We start from the raw sequence: 17,870 nt of genomic DNA on the forward strand, positions 1-17,870 counted from the left end.
CTTGGTCTCTTGTCCACCACCTTTTCCAGCATTCCTTCTACTTTAGTCTAAGATCCCTGAGGATGTGAGTGGTTTCTCCCGCAACTGCCCCTAGGGGCCTTGGGCCTGAATATTTAGCCATTCTAAGCCACTCTTCTCCATGGGTAACAAAGTAACAAGGCTACTGGGTAACAAGGCCTCTGAGATACAGGTCCCTCTCTCTGGGCTCCTTTCTGATTCTTAAGTGCCCTGGGAGGATGACTCAAGAAGATCCCCCTGGTTGCAGTAAAGGATAAGGGTAAGGGGACTCAAGTAGGCCAGAGGGCAGGTATGAGTCCAAGACCACTTCACAGGTGACCAGAACTAGGTGGAGCCAGCCATGCACTAGCTTGAGGTCACTGGAACTACAGTGAAGTTGTTAGTCCCTAGACTTGCAGCCATCAGCTCCACAGAGTCTTTCAGGCAGCAGTGTGCCCCCTTACCAGGTATGGAGGATGAGTATATTTGTTAAGAGAAGCCCAGAGCCAGAGCCTCATGGAACAAGGAGCCTAAAGAGTCATTACCTCATCACTGTCCTTCCCTGGCACAGCAAGCATCCAGTGCAACTGCCCCTCAGCCAGGATGGAGCTCCTGCAGAAGCCCACACTTTCCAGGTGCACAGAGTCCATGATGGTGTTCCTGCCCTCTGCCAGGTCCCATAGGCACAGCTGCAGATCCCGGCCCTGACTGGCAAATCATGAGGAAGATGCTGTGAGACACCCAGTGAACACAGGCACACCCACTTGGACCAGCAATGAGCCTTTGGTCCCCCAAGGCCAAAGGTAAACATGTTTCCAGAGATAGCAGCTGTTATGAGTGTCAGATATCCAAGTATTCACACCTGAGTCTGTATCCAAGGCACCCAATGTCAGGGCACACAGCTGCTCTGTGTGATCCTGGGGAAGGGGTGTTCATGACCATGCACTGCTAAACCTCTAGACCCCCATACACAGAATAAACTTCAATGTATGTACATTAAAAACAACCAGCCAACCCAGCAGGATATCAGGAGCCCCAGGAAGGACTGTGCACTATGACAAACTGGATAACAACTCAGGGGAGAGAAGGCAGATAGAAGCCAACTAAAGGAGTCTGGAGAAGTGTTCCAACTGTAAAGTTAAAGATAACCCTGTAGAGATACAATGGTCTAGGTGGTAACTTGGTTTCTCATAGTGAGTGGGAAACAGTTCTGAATCCAGGTCCATCAGAGTGCAACAAATATTTGAATAAGTAGTGGATGGCCGAAGCCTTGTTTGCCTTTCACAGAGAGTCATTATAAAGAAGCAGGGAGACCTGATAGACCTGTGGGGCTGTATCAAAGTCAAGAGCTCAACATGAATGTGTGTGTAGTTACATACATGTGCAGACAGACCTGGAGATAAATGTGGATATGTATGCTAGTGTGGGTGGCATGTCCTTAGATGTCCTAGCACTTCCCACTGAGAGACCTAGAAGTAATGAGCCCACTCAATAGCCCAGGTTCAGTTTATCCTGTTCTCCAATTACAGGATCCAGGTTTCTGGAGAAATATCTGATTCTAGGGCTGGGGTAAGGGAAAAAACCAAGATGAGTTCCAGCATCAAGTAAAGAAATACTTTTTTTTTTTTTTTAAGTTGTAGTTGGACACAATGCCTTTATTTTATTTATTTATGTGGTGCAGAGGACAACCCCAGCCCCAGGAAATACTTTTAAAAAATAAAGGATAGGGGCACATAAAAAGGAAGCTGTAACAATCTGAGTGATAAATATTAATATTAGATTTTAACCTAAATAATGAAGTAAATCTCCATGAGCCCCTTATGAGCAAACATATAAATAAATATGGAAGTAGGAACAAACCTTCCTTATATGTTCCATAGTTTCAATTACTGTAGAATTCTACCAAAAGGAAAATGAGGAGGAATGATAGAAATAAATGGTACCCATAAGATCCAGGCATGGTGGCACACACCTGTAAACCCAGAGACTCAGGAGACTGAAGCAGAAGGATCACAAATTCAAAGCCAGACTCAGCAACTTAGGGAAGACTTTTCTAAAAAGGGTGGGGAAAGCTGGGGACATAGCTCAGAGGTAGAGCACCCCTGAGCTCAATCCCTGGTACCCCTCCCAAATAAAAAGCCCCCTATGAGAATACCCCAGTAATAGCCACTACAGGCAGAATCCACTGATGGATGCTAACTTTATTGGGTGAAATCTTAAAGAGACACAAGGCATTTGTATAAGCTCAAAGTGTCTTCCCCTAAATATTTCTTAACTATGCTGGTTTAAACAAAGGCCCGCATGTTTTTGGACCTTTTCCCTTCTAGAGGTAGAACATAATTCTCCTCACCTGAGTGTGGACAAGATATAGTGATCTGCTTCTCAGGAACCAAGGGAGCAATACAGGATGAGGATCTCTTATTCAAAATTCTTGGGACCATAAGTATTTCAGATTTTGGAAACATATGCAAAGACTTCACTGGTTTGGCATTCTTAATCTGGAAATATGAAACTTGAATGCTCCAAAATCCTGAACATCTTGAGAGCTGACATGACACTCAAAAAGTTTCAGACTTCAGAGCACTTTGGCCTTTGATTTCTGAATTAAGGATACTCACCTGTTGGATATTGACAGTAGGCCATAGCAGATACCTCCTGACCTAAGTGATCAAGGTCATCTTCACCTACAATGAGTTATGGGATGCCTTCATGACAAAAAGGGCATTTGAGTTTGTGGGTTTCCTCTCAAAACCATGACCCTCATCTAATCCTGAGGAAACCAGAGGGGCATTCTGCAAACACCTGAGCAAAGGTCATTAAAAATAAGGTACAGAGAAACAATCTCGGTCCATAGGGGACTAAAGACCCAGGAAAACTCAGTGAACCATGCTGTACAAGAAGACATCAATGGAAATTGAATAAATTGAACAAAGCTGGACTGAATGTCTACATGTTACCAACATTCTCTATGTGAACCATATTGTGTGAGGTGTCCATGCTTCAGAGAACCTGGCACTGTGGAGGATAATCTTCCTGTGCTGACCCAGAGCAACTCAATCCTAATCTTTATTTGGTTTCTGTAAAACCTGCTAGGTTGAAGTTTAAATGTGCCCGGACATTAGGAGAACTAATACTCACATGGCTTTCATGAGTCTCTGCTGGATGGTACGGCCCAGCATAAACCTATGACAATAAGGATAATAGGAAGGTGTCCTTGACACAAGGAAGGATCAGAGCCTAAAATGGAGAAGACAGCTAAGCAGTGTGCTCAACACCTGAGGGTAGTGGGTAGACCAGTGTGTACCAAGCAGTGAGCAAAGGACTGATCTATTTTTCAGGTACAGTTGTTTCTCTGTATCCAGGAGTCTGAATCTGCAGATTCAACTAACTGCAGATCAGAAATGATGTCCAAAAAAATTTGTTTCTGTACTGACCATGAACAGACTTTTTTCTAGTCATTATTCCCCAAACAATACATCATAATAACTATTTGTATAGCACTAACATTATTATAGAGATGATTTGAAGTATACAGGAGGAAGTGCATAGGTTATATGCAAATACTACACCATTTTATAAAAGGGACTTGAACATCCACAGATTTTGCTATCTCCAGGGGATCCTGGGACCAATTTTCTACAGATGCAAAAACATGATTGTAACTTCTTACATCAGTTTTGTACTCAGAAGAGAATTGTGAAAAGAGCATGAAGGCCTCCTGCTTAGTGATTACTTGTCCCAGCTCGGCCCTTCTCCAGCCCTCATCTGTTCCATATGTGCCCATTCTCTCCCTGTGCTCCTCTTCAAACAAGGACACCACCTCATTATCAACATACAGCCATCCAGAGGTAGTCCCTAGATGTGCACTTTTCCAATGTCTTAGTGCTATCTGTAAAGCCCCACATGGATGCACACTACACTGGCTGCCAGTCCTCATATGCCTCCTACACCCTGCCATAATCCCTCCTTTTCCCATCCATCATGACCCTGGCACACCTTTGTTTCCTAGGGTGACACTGCCTAGTCCCAAGTCCCAAGTCATGTTTGGGGAGACAGACCATGAGCATGAAAACAATGCTGCATCTGCCTCAGCCATCTAACCAAGAGGCACATGATACAATCTGCCCACTGCTGGGGATAGCAATCCTGTCCACTGGGTCAAGATGGTCCCCACTAGGGCTGTCTACCACAAAGCCACCATTTCCCCTTGTCTGGTTAGAATTCTATAGGGAAGAATTCTGATGTTACACCGACCTAATCCTCAAAGGACCTCAACCTAAGCACTCACAAATGCCACCTCCATGTCACCTTTTCCCCTTTTCATGTTTATAACTCTCTTCTCTGCACAGGGAAAACTCCAGCTCCTATTATCTTCCTGATATTTACTGACATGCCCAACTTGTGAGCTTGTTTGGGTGATACGGTTGGCCTCCCAACCTGACCACCTTTTTTCCCAACCTGGCACCCCCCTTTCCTGTCTGTGACCTCAGAGACCAACATGGTTGAATCTGGAGGGGAATGAAGGAAGGAACAATGGGGACACAGAGCACATCAGCAAAGAATTCCAGAGAAATGGTGGATCTAAAAAGGAACTGTGATGTCCTGGGAGAAAGGGAGGAGCCTCCATGTACTTAGTGCAGGATTCCACCACAAGAACCAGAAGCACAGACCAGGAGGGGAAAGCCTGGCAAACGTGACTCCATTAAAATGAGAACTTTGGTTCACTGAAGACACCATTAAGTGAGTAAAAAAATGTGAGCCATCATGTTAGAGAAAGAATTTTTGATATAAAAATTCTAAAAAAGAACTCTCTATGTCACTAAGAAAAAGGCAGTCAGTCAATTTGGCAGAACAGGCAAGAGATCAAAGAGGTGTTTAAGAGTTTATCCCAATGGGCTAGGGTTGTGGCTTAGAGGAAAAGTGCTCACCTGGCATGTGTGGGGCACTGGGTTCAATGCTCAGTACCACAGAAAAAAAGAAAGAACTAAATGGAGGTATTGTGTCCACCTATAACTAAAGAATAAATGTTTTTTTTTTAAAAAAGAGTTTATCCCAATGGCTGATAAATACAAGAATGAGGTCCACTGTGATTAGAAAACTCAATTCAAATTATACTCAGAAATACCCTTGTCCTGAGGGGGAACAGAGGAGGGAGGTGATCTTGCTGCAGGGGTACAGATGAGCATCTGCTGACAAGTCCAATGTGTGTATGCACTGTGGCCCAGACATCCCAGCTCTAGGTGCAGGTTTCAACCCATAGACATGTTTTCATCTGGGCACCAAGAGACTCAGATAGGAGTTGTCCTGGCAGTTTCATTCATAACAGTCCCAAGTGGGCAACCTAGATCTTCACCTACAGGAGCATAGTAAGTGAAACAGGAAGATGCATCTAATAGATACCATTAAAAACAAACAAACAAAAAAAACAGCCACAACACAACTAATTGAAACTGGGTGCAGTGATGCACGCCTATAATTCCAGCAGCTCAGGAGGCTGAGGCAGGAGGATTGTGAGTTCAAAGCCAACCTCAGCAATGGCAAAGTGCTAAGCAACTCAGTAAGACCCTATCTGTAAATAAAATAAGGCTGGGGATATGGCTCAAGGGTTGAGTGCCCCGAGTTCAATCTCCAGTATGCTCCTCTCCCTACTAAAAAACTTTTTCACAACTAATTGTAGCTATATGTACCATGGTGGACCTTGCAGAGATTAGGACAAGTGACAGAAATCAGACACAGAGGAAGCTGTTGTTCCTTTTTAAGTAAAAAAAAAAAAAAAACAGAAAAAACTAATCTATACTTTTTTTGAGACATATATTAAGAAGGTAAAGCAAGAATAAGGCATTGGGTCTCCCTATGTCATTGGGGAGGGCAGGAAACATTTTTAAGGGTGGCAGGTAGGGTTGGGGGAGTGGGGCTGCAGGGCTGGCAGCACCCACTTCTTGACCAGGAAGTGGTTACTCAGGTGCTTCTGTGATGACGCAATAGTCTGTACACTCATTCTTTCACTTTTCTCTAAGTATGTTACATTTCACCATAAAAAAGGTAAAAGAAACTTCCTGCTGAGGTGGCTATCATGGTACAGGTACAGGTGGAGCCTCCCCCAAACATGAAAGCTCATAGCCCCCTTCAAGGACCACTTGGAGAGACTTGGCTTCCAAACACAGCTGATTACAGTCCAAGTATAGCCAGCCTCTGCGGGCTGTAGTCTCTAGTGCAATGCAAATGCACCTGGGCATTCCACACCTGTAGTCGCCACCTGCAGGCTTCCTGACCCATGGCCTCACCTGCCTGGAGAGGAGCCCTACTCAGAGAGGGGCCCTACCTGGAGAGGAGAGGGTCTGCTGAAGCACCATTCTAGCTGGGATAAGAGGCACCATCAAACACTTGCTTTAAGCTTGCCCTTTGAGTGTGCCTTCCATGGTCCCAGCCCAAAGGATTGTGAAGGCCACCCAGGCATCTGGGCCCAGGAGGAGCAGAAGGCCCTCAAGGGTCTATCTCTCAGCTGAAAACTCAGGGAGAACATTTACAAATGATCACTCTTCGTGCAAGTGGCTTAGAGGAGTATATGGAAATAAGGTCTACTTTGAAAATCAAGGAAAGACTAAAACCACACAGAGTTTTCTACATGAAAGTGAGGAGAGCTGGGGCAGCTTAGCCAGAAAGGAGTTAAGCTCCTTTAACAAGGACTCTACAAGCACAAAAGTCAGAGCCATCACCCTCTTGAACAACTGTGGTCCCTCGGCCATCTGCCAGCCATTTTGGGGTGGTGATACAGGATGAGTCAGGCACAAAAGTCCTCTGCAGACTGTCAGAGGACTTGTACTCTGGGAACTAGACTCCACAGCACCCAAGAGTCCTGGGCATCAAGTCTAGAACAGGAAAGTAAGTCTGTCCTTCTGGAGTTCTAGGCCATGAAGGTAATGGCTCATGAATGCCCTGGACGTGATGGGTACCAAGTCTCAGAAGGTGGCAGCAGGCCCATGTGGGGCCAGAGGCTGCTCAAGAAGGTGAATATTTCACTTGGTGCATTCCTGGGCTGACAACAGTTGAACTGCTTAGGGGAAGATATTCCTGTGATTGAAGACAAACAGTCTGCTATGGCAGACAGGTAGCCCTGAAAGAGAACTTCTTATTGGTGCCCTGCACACTCTCCCTGTCCCTATGATGCCCTGTCCTTTCCTCTCCCTGTGGGAAGCCTCTTACTCATCCATCTGCCCTTTCCTGCTCCTTTCTGGCCCACCTAGTGTCCCTGATTCCACCATCTCCACAATGCTGCAGTGGCAATGCCAAAATGCAGCCCTAGTCAACTACCAAGAGATGCCTCTTACTTGAGGTCCCTGAGTTTGCCCATCCCCAAATCCCTCATACTCCCTCATGCTGTTCACTGGCCAGGCTCTCTGTGGCCTCTTCACATGTGGTCTCTTCCACTAGGAATAACAGATCCTGCTCTGAAGCCACAGGCTGGCACCAGGCTGCAGGAAGAACCATCCTTAAACATTTATCAGGTTCTTCTAAGTAGTTACCTGTCCAGATAGCATCACAGTTAAGAGGGTTGGATAACCAGCAACCAGCCCACTCTAAACACATTGCCTGGGGACAGACCAAGGATACCAGAATCCACCCTTGAGTTAATAAGAGGCTGGGTCAGTGAGCATCTCAATGGAGATGGGCAACTTCTATGGTCCTTTCCAGCTATGATGCAGCCTATAAATGATGCCCAAGTAATTTGTAGGAGACAAAACATGCACAAAAACACATATACAGTCTATAACACATGGGCTCAGGACTTTGGAAAAAGGAGACTGAATGGGCAAAAACCACAGGAAATGCTATAAGGCCTATGGGCAGGAAATTAGCCCCATCAAAGCACCTACTTCAGAAGTACACTAAAACAAACCACACTGTGACAGTCAGATGGGCTAGTATAACTCAGTGAAAGGACACAAGGCCAGGGCTCCAGGTCCAAGAGTCTCAGCACCCAGTCTTTGACCTGCTATATTTACTTATTTCCTTACTGGCTCTTAGTCTCCAAACATATGCTTCATTCCCTCCCTTCCCCTAAACACGTGGTGCTGTCAACTCTGCCTAACTCCAAGTCACAATCTGATGCCCTCCACGAAGCCTGGCCTTCTTTACCTTCTCACACCCAGGCTGGCAGCAGCCACCTCAATGTCACCAGCTCCAGCCTTCTGATCTCCTGTATATCACCTCCCAGACCCATCTCAGAGCAATGAAGAGCCCCAGTGAGGATGATGGGGCTGTAAAAGTCAGATCTACATGCTTTCCCAAGGACAAATGGCTGCCCTTGCTCCCCTACATGCTGGTCAAGCTGGCTACTGCTCCCAGAATCCTTCAGGTCACCCCCTTTCTTCCCTAGCAGCTAAGTGAGAACCACAAGGGCCTCTGTTAAGGAGCTCTTGCTTCTTGCTGGAGGGCCTGATGGGATTCCATTGGAAACTTACTCACTGCTACCGTGACCTACCTGAGGAGCTGTGGCCCCTGGGGCAGTGTCTGCAGCCAGGTCACACTCTGGCCCCCATGGCCATCCAGGGTGGCAACTGTTCTCCGTGTCTGCAGGCTCCAGATGTGTACCAAGCCACTCTGAGACCTGTTAGAGAAGAGCCAAGCATAGGTCAGGGATAGGTGCTAGAGTCAGGTGGACACTTTGAGCTCACTCTGGGACCAACCTGGACACCACACACAGCTGACGGATACAGGCATTCCAGCAGATCAAGAATTTAAGTATAATAGCTGACAGCTCTAACTGTGAACACAGGGTAAAACTGAGAGGGCATTGGGAGCTTTTGCCTGGGAACTTGGGTGGTGTGTGCTACTCTGGAGCAGAGTGAGGGCCATGCCATAAAAATGTAAACTAGATGGTCTATACTAAAAAGCTGTGTATCCCTGTTCCTCTTAGCTTCCCAAAAGGACACATATCAAATAGTCTCTAAAAGTGCAATGAGCATAGGTGACAGGTGGTTGAAGCCCTCTGCCAGTACTCAAACAAGTAATTGACTCCATGCTAGCCTATGACCACTTGACTTTACTCCTGGACTCAGGATGGGGTACCTGCTACTCACCCTGAAAAGAGGAGAGGGCACCCCTGAGCCTGGGTTCCTCCAAAGAAATGGACAGCATTCACTGCTGACTGTGTACCTCGGAGGACAAACTGGGGATCTGGTGGTTGTGGTGCAAGGGGGGCTGCCATGTGTAGTCACCTGTAGACCAAAGGAAGACATGTGAGTGACAGAACTCAGGGAGTCTGGGCAGAGGTGTTTGGGACACTGCCCTGCTCAGTGTTCCTGGCCATTTTGGGAGGAGGAAGACTTCCTGTTTCCCCAAATCCCCCTGCATGGGCCACAGAGGTCCATGCCAGAGTTAAGAGGCCCATCCTTTCCTCAACTGCCAACCTCTTCTGGTTGCTCCTTCTGGAATCTGGGAACCCTCCCTGGATATCCTATCCCTATCCTGCCTATCAGCTTCTGTACCCAACAAGGTCCCAACCTGAACCCTTCCTGGACAAATATAGGGCACTTGCACCTACCCCTGGCTACTCTGGCCTTCAGGGTCCTATATAGAGCCCCATACTGTCTCCAAGAATTCCTTTCCACTGCCAGTGGTAAAGATCCTTTTCTTGGGGCTGGGGGTATAGCTCAGCGGTAGAGCACTTGCATAGCAAATGTAAGACCCTGGGTTCTATCCCCAACATTGAAAAAAAAAAAAAAGACTCCTGAACCTTCTCCTAGGTCTATCTGTGCACTTCTTTGTAAAATCCAGTTTCGGCAAGGTGCCACATAGGGTCCCCGTGGGGCTGAAGGAGAGGTGCCCTCCTCACCTCTACAGCAAATAGCCTCACTGGGTCCTGGGCTATATTTTCACAAATTTCTAATTATTACAAAAACCCTATGAGTAAGAAGCACTCCTTTACTTTTGGAAAACTGAGGCAGGAAATAGTTTGGTTGTGCTACCCAAGGCCCTTGGGCTCAGGCTTGAGTGCTCAAAAGTCTGCATGCCATCACCAAGGAGCACAGTAGCCAGTGCTGCAGTATATGGACAGAGGCCAGAGCAAAGTCGTCTGGCTGCTCCCCATGGGGCTGTTGTCACAGATAGGTAGCCACTTCCTCAATCACAGAGTCTGCGTTTAAGACCTGCTAAGATCCACCCTGCAAAGGAGAGGCTTCCAATGTTCTTTTAGAGCCCACCCCACTCATTTAACCCTGCAGAGCCTTCCATGCCACCTCAGTCCCACAGGTGGTTGCTCTTGAGAAGCAGAGGTGACCCAGAGCCAGAGGTGACTTGTCCCAAAGGCCAAGGGCACATGTGTCAGTGCTAAGTGGAGGGTGCAGAGGTAAAAGGCAAAGTAGATAGCTGGAGGGCTGAAGCAGTGTGCCTTGGGGGCCTTTTCCCCTGGTCTTTGGAACAGTCCCAAATCCACCCACATGCAGGCAGCACATAGCAGGGAGAAATAGGCCTGCTCTGCTGGGGAAGCCACCATAGCCATCAGAAGGACCAGCAGGCAAAGAAAATGGGAGCAAAAAAGAAAGAATTCCTCTAAAACCAAGCTTTGGCTGGGAGGCCAGAATGGGATGTGAAAGGAAGAGGGGGGCCACAGGTTGAGGTCACATACAGCACATGAGTAGGTACGGAGAAAGGAGAGGAGCGGACTTCTTGAATGGGCAGCCCACATAGAGCAACTTCTTTCAGCTATGCCTCCACCACCAAGCCCTGCAGCCTACCTGCTAGAGCTGCTCCGCAAAGCTACTCCAGGCCCTCATCTCTCTCTTTCTACAAAAGAAGCAAGGAGTAGTTTTCAAGTTTCTCAGAGCATAGAAAGTAGGCAAGGGCCAGAGCAAAGATCTCAAAAGATAACCATAGCCTGTGCAGGGAGGACTGCTAGGCTTAAGAGGCTAGGGCTAGAACCCACAAAGTCAGGAACAGACTCTGACACCAGAGTGAGGGTCTGCCTTTTCTGGACCTCAGGTGGCAGTCCAACACCAACCAAACCCTGTTTCTCTCAAGGGCTTTCAAAGAGAATGAGGTTGCTGAGAAAGAGTTTCAGTCAAATAGCCCCTCTCACTTTTGGCTAAAAGTCAACTAACTCTTCCCAAATGGAAGATGGTTTCCTGCAGGAAGAGAGAGACCCAACCCCACATTGCTCTTAGGACCCATGCTCCTGCTTTGGCCCATGACAGGGCCCAAATGCTGAAAGGGATGCTACCAGCAGGATGGCCTGGAAGACATTTCAGAGTGGCAGCTATTGGGCCCTGAGAAATGGATGTCCTGACAGATCCAAGGCTGTGGGTCCCAGTTCCAAAGGGGCCCAAGAACGCTGCCCTGGCTAAAGCAATTCAACCTATAGAAAAGCACCAAGTCAGGATAGGCATCCCTCCCACCAGGCAGCAGGTTCTGACAGGCCATCTCTGCCCAGGCTCCCATGTGCAGCACAGCACTGTAGTCATGTGTGCACACACATACATATACACAGGACACATATACACATGTGCATAATTCATGAATAAGACATATACAGGCACACACATACACTCACATTCACAAATGCATACATGCACATGATTAAAGTCTTAAATTCATATATATATATATGCTTAGACTCACATATGCACACTCACAAACCTACAGATGCATACATGTATGCACTTGTACATTACTGATATGCACACACTCATGCAGATACTCATTCACCCAAAAACATATTCACAACTCAAACACATGCCCATTCATGCTCACAGGCAAACACATTTCACACATGTATAAGAACACACACACACACACACACACACACACACACACACACGCACACACGCAGCATAATGGCCTTGGGCAGTGTCAGCTGAAGCCCGGCCCACACTTGCCACCTGCCTGCGGCCTGGTGGGAGTTTCCAGAACCTCACAGCAGAAGACTCATTGTGAGGTGATGAAATCAAGTTCTCCTCTATTGTTTCCCCAGAACTTCAGGGAACAAACCCGTCACGTTGTTACAACAGCCGAAATGCTCAGTCCAAAATGATGCATCGGCAATTAAGGGCTCCATCATTTCAAGCAATTAAAATAAACGCTTTATTTGAAAACTAATTAATTCTACCTACATATTTTTCCCATGACAATATCCTATGATTACTTGATTTATGACATCTAATTATTCCTTATTAATCTAATTGAGAATAATCCCATTATCCTATCTCCCCTGGCACAAGGCCTCCTGGGGCGGAGGCCGCAGCCCCTGCATACAGCTTGTATGTAGCACCAGCCACGAGGTGCTATGCAATGCCCAGCTCTATCCCTGTCTTTTCTTCCCACAGGGCAAAGGAATAGGAAATTTGATCCAGAGTACAACTTTGGTTCTGCCTGCTTTTTAAAATATCATAGCCAGACAGATTCTTTCAAAAAATTAAAAGGAAAGAATCTGATACAATCTGTATAACTCTGACAGCCTTTCTTAAGGTACTACAGACACCCTGAAAGTCCCACAGGCCCTTGGCCATGGCATGATAGTATCCTGCTGGGACACCACAGCAGCAGCAGCACAGAAGGCCTCAGGGTTATTTCCATGGAGAGGGGACCCCAATAGTGGGTGGCTGGGGCCAGGCTGCACCCCACCTTTATACTTTGGACAGACATAGCAACCTACTGAGGTCTGCAAAGCCTGCAGCTGGCACCTTTTCTAAGGGCATCTGCTTAGGGTAACCTGGGATTTGGGTTCTGATGGCCTCTGAGGTGACAAAAGACAAAGCTTAGGGCCCTCTCAAGGTGGCTAGTCTCTTAGGAGAAACCCAATAAAGATGGGAACTTAACAAGGCTATATGCTCAGTTCATGCTTAAACTAAACCAGAACTAAACCTGCATTATCCATAGTGCAAGAAAGATGCTGGCCTGAAGGTTTCACCCCCAACTCACATCACCTTGGAAGCTCTCCAAAACTTCAGAGAGACTTCTCAGAGAGACTCCACCTTCTACCCAGGTGTCAGTGAAATCACAGATAAAGTCTTATGGTCAGAAATCATAAAAACAAACAAAGCACACATGGCACCATGAGTGAGAGCCATCAGAAACAACAGGAGGCAGAACTAGGTCCACAGAGCAAAGCACTTGGGTATATAAAGTAAGAATGTTTCAAGTTTCAAGGAAATAAAAATAGGGAACTGTGGCTACAAGTAGAAAGCAAGACTAAAAATCACCACAGATTTGAATAGGATCCAATCTAGTAAAAGGTTGCTGGGAAACAGATTTGCATCATGCCAAGGTGTTACTCTCCAGATTATCTAATCACAAAAAGAAAATGTATATTTACAATGGAGATATCTGGCTGTCACCACCTTCACCAACTGATAGGAGGTGGCATTGCCAATAGTAAACAACAGGCATCACATCTCTTCACATGATGCAGTAAGAAATCAGGCACCAGCCTTGCATATCTGTGCTAACAATGTTCAACCTGAACCTGGCCATGAGGAAATAATCAAATACATTGAGATAGGAGACACTGGACAAGACAGCTAGCTTAGACTCATGAAAAAGGTCAAGATCAAGGAAAACAAACAAACAAAAAAATCAAAAGGGAGAGACAGCACAACCAAATGCAACATATGAATCTTAGATCCTGGATATTAAATTTGATCCTGGATCAAAAAAGTGAGGACTATAAAGGAATTTTGGGGACATTTGGGATAATCTGAATATGAACTGCAGATCATGTAGAATTATTTTCTTGAGAAGGAAAACAGCACTGATATTTCATATAGAAGAATGTCCTTATTCCTAGATGTATGCTAAAGGATTTAGGTGTGAATAGTTATCATATCAGCAATTTATTTTCAAAATGTTTCAGAAAAAAATCTCTTTTTAAAATTTATTTTTGTTTATTTATTTTTATGTGGTGCTAAGGATCAAACCGAGTCCCTCACATGTGTGAGGCAAGCCCTTTGCCACTGAGCCACAACCCCAGCCCAGAAAAAATATCTCTTAATCTGTATTCATCTACATATGAATACAGTTGTCCCTCAGTATCTATGGGAGATTGGTTCCAGGACATCCCTTGGCCCCACAATGTGGATACCAAAATCTAAAAATGCATAAGTTTCTTATATAAAATGGTAATAGTATTTGTGTGGAATCTATGTGCATTCTCCTATATACTTTAAATCATTTGTAGATGTTTATAATGCCCAATATAATGTAAATGCTATATGTATGGTCGCTATGTTATTTGGAGGATAACAAGGAAAATGTCTGTACAAATGGTTGAATCCACAGATGTGAGACCTATGAACACAGGGAGATAATTATATATAGGCACAGAAGTATAGCAAATGTTGCAAAATGCTAACAATTGGTGAATATAGGTTAAGTGTGTACAGGCAATTGACACCACATTTGCAACTTTTCAGTAGCTTTAAAATGTATAGCAGCATCCTAGGGGACAGGGATATAGACAAGTTCCTATTAGACACATTCAGAATACACAGATCAAGGCAATAAAAGAGCAAACACCAGAATTGGGGAGGCAGAGGAGCAGGGGAAGCAAATCCAAGAAAAACAAGCAATAGACTTGAATAGATACTGCATATGCAACATAAATGTCCAGTAAACATACGAAAGGATGTTTAAACTAATAATCTTGAAAATGCTGGTCATAACCACAATGTGATATAATTATACTCCTGGCCCATTAACAAAATATCAAACAGCCTGTCAAGTGCTGAAAAAGATGCAGAACAACTGTAACTCTTCTATCATGCTGAAAGGAGCATAAATTGAAACAATCATTTTAGAAAACAATCTGGTACTATCTTGTATACTTTGTGACTGAGTATCCCTACTCTTAAATATACCGTAAAGAAATTTTGAGATGTGCACAAATAGACTTGTATATCAATGTTCACAGCATTATTGTGCATAGTACCAAAAACTAGAAACAATCAAAGTGGCTATCAACTGCAGAATAGGATTAGTTTGGTAAATACATACATTAGAATACTACATAGAACTGAAAAGAACTCCAGTCTTACAAGGATGAAGTTCAAAATCACAATTCTCATCAAGAGACATTAAGAAAGTTTTAAAAAGAGGCTATAAACAGGGAGAACATATTCACAATACATATTATCTTTTAAAGAACTCATGTTCAGAATGTACTCACTGATTCAGAATACATGTTACTTCTCAGAAGAGAATATACAATCAATCAATAAATATATGAAAAATGTTCATCATCTCTAGCAAATCAAAACTACTGTAAGATATCATCTCACTCCAGTCAGATTGGCAGCTATTGTGAAGAGAAACAACAATAAATGTTATAGAGGATGTAGGGGAAAAAGATACACTCCTACATTGCTGGTGGGACTGCAAATTGGTGCAGCCAATATGGAAAGCAGTATGGAGATTTCTTGGAAAATTAGGAATGGAACCACCATTTGACCCAGCTATCCCTCTCCTTGGTCTATACTCAAAGGACTTAAAAACAGCAAATTACAGGGACACAGCCACATAAGTGTTTATAGCAACAATTCACAATAGCTAAATGTGGAACCAACCTAGATGCCCTTAAGTAGATGAATGGATAAAAAAATGTGGCATATATATACAATGGAATATTACTCAGCAATAAAAGGGAATAAAATCATGGCATTTGCAGGTAAATGGATGGCGCTGGAGAAGATAATGCTAAGTGAAGTTAGCCAATCCCCCCAAAACAAATGCCGAATGTTTTCTCTAATATAAGAGGCTGATTCATAGTGGGGCAGGGAGAGGTAGCAGGGAGGAATAGATGAACTCTAGACAGGGCAGAATGGTGGGAGGGGAAGAGTCGGGGGGCAGAGGGTTAGCAAGGATGGTGGAATGTGATGGATATCATTATCCAAAGGACATGTATAGACATGAATTGGTGTGAACATACTTTATACGACCAGAGATATGAAAAATTGTGCTGTATATATGTAATAAGAATTATAATGCACTCTGCTGTCATTTATTTTTTAAAAATCAATTTAATGGGGCTGGGGCTGTAGCTCAGTGGTAGAGCGCTTGCCTAGCATGCATGAGGCACTGGGTTTGATCCTCAGCACCACATAAAAATAAACAAATAAAATAAAGGCATTCTGTCCATTTACAACTACAAAAAAAAAAGTAAAAAAAGATTTTAAAAAAATCAATTTAAAAAAATTTTTAAAAAGAATACATGTCAATAAGAAAACAAAGTAAACATGGTGATTCCAAAAGACTAAAATTAGAGATAGGCAAAGGTATATGAGACAAACGGAATTAAAATAAAGTAAGGGTTGACGGGGTTGGCTCAGCGGCAGAGTGCTCGCCCAGCACATGTGAGGCACTGGGTTTGATCCTCAGCACCACATAAAATAAGTAAAATAAAGATAGTATGTTCAACTATAGCTAAAAAAATTTTTTTAAAAATAAAGGGTTGAAATATCAATATCACACAGTTGAATTCCAGCCAAAAAGCTTTCACTTGACAAAGCCTGATACTTTTAAGTTTGTAATCCACAATGAAGATACAACAACTTTGAACATCAATTCACTAAATAACAAAGATCTCACTCTTATAAAGCAGAAGATGCAAGAAGTTTCAGAAGCCTACTAATGATTGGAGAATGTGACATACTATTTTTAGTGCAAGTCAGAAAAAGTACACAATAATGATGAAATGACTCAAACACCCACAAATGACAGGGAAGAGATCATGAATCTATGTGCAACTTCTCTGATATACAGCCTATACCTTCTTCTCAAGTGCTCATGAAACATGTAAAAATTGTACATTGGACCACAAAGAAACATCAGTGGGTTTTATAAAGAAGAAATAATTATCAATAAAATTCTATGTGCCAATGCAATACAACTGGGAACGAACAAAGTAAAAACCAAAAAGCACTCTCCAACTAGAAATTAAGAACCATTCATTAAACAACTCTTAAGTGAGCCAGGCATAGTGGTTGTCCACCTGTAATCCTAGCTACTCAGAAGGCTGAGGCAGGAGGAGCACAAATTTGAGGCTAGTCTGAGAAATGAGATTAAAACCACAGTCCACAGCAGGTGAAACAGAATTTATGATACACAGCTAACTTGGTGAAATTCCTGCGAACACAAAACATTTTTCCCAAAGATCCCACCTAATATTTAATTAGGATACAATCCCAAATTATTGAACATTCAAAGAACCAGGAAAACTGAGAGAAATTCTCAAGGGAAAAGATAATATACAGATGTCAACCTTGAGAGGACTCAGAAGTTGAAAATACCAGAAAAAGATTTTGTGTAGGGAGTGTAGTGGGGTGTTACGGGGAATTAAATCCAGGAGTGCTTTACCACTGAGCAACATCCCCAGCCCTTTTAATTTTTAATTTTGAGACAGGGTCTCATTTAGCAATTTTCTTATTATGGCTTAGGCCCCTGCTAAATTTCTGAGGATGGCCTGTGACCCTCTTGCCTCAGATTCCGGAGTTGCTGGGATTACAGGTGAGCACCACTGTGTCCCATTCAGAAAAAGATTTTATGATTTAGGAAAGTAGCTTTTATGATTATATGTCTTGAGGCAAAGGTAAACATTCATGAATGAAGTAGTTCTTTTTTAAAATACCTTTGTTTTATTTGTTTATATGTAGTACCAAGGATTGAATCCAGGGCCCCACACGTACTAGGTAAGCGCTCTACCACTGAGCCACAACCCTAGCCACAGTAGTTCCTTTTTAAAAAAATATTTTTAGTTGTAGATGGACACGATACCTTTATTTTGTTTATTTAGCTTTTTTGATGTGGTGCTGGGGATTGAACCCAGTACTTCACACATGCTAGGCAAGCACTCTACCACTGCCCCTCATAAATGAAGTAGTTCTTGA

The 17,870-nt window shown here is 44.0% G+C and overlaps 1 protein-coding gene across 1 annotated transcript in view; it reads right to left on the reverse strand.

The window, feature by feature from the left end:
- Gnb1l (G protein subunit beta 1 like) overlaps positions 1-17,870 on the reverse strand; it is a 67,722-nt gene that overhangs the window by 23,068 nt on the left and 26,784 nt on the right. Inside the window, exons 2-4 of the mRNA XM_026401759.1 lie at positions 9,078-9,215; positions 8,480-8,605; positions 543-705 (exon numbers count right to left, since the gene is read on the reverse strand). Of these exons, the coding sequence (XP_026257544.1) occupies positions 543-705; positions 8,480-8,605; positions 9,078-9,205 (417 nt within the window). The 5' untranslated portion in view covers positions 9,206-9,215. The remainder of the gene's footprint in view (positions 1-542; positions 706-8,479; positions 8,606-9,077; positions 9,216-17,870) is intronic.

Source organism: Urocitellus parryii, chromosome 3 (genome assembly GCF_045843805.1).
Source record: "Urocitellus parryii isolate mUroPar1 chromosome 3, mUroPar1.hap1, whole genome shotgun sequence".
Lineage (NCBI taxonomy): Eukaryota > Metazoa > Chordata > Mammalia > Rodentia > Sciuridae > Urocitellus > Urocitellus parryii.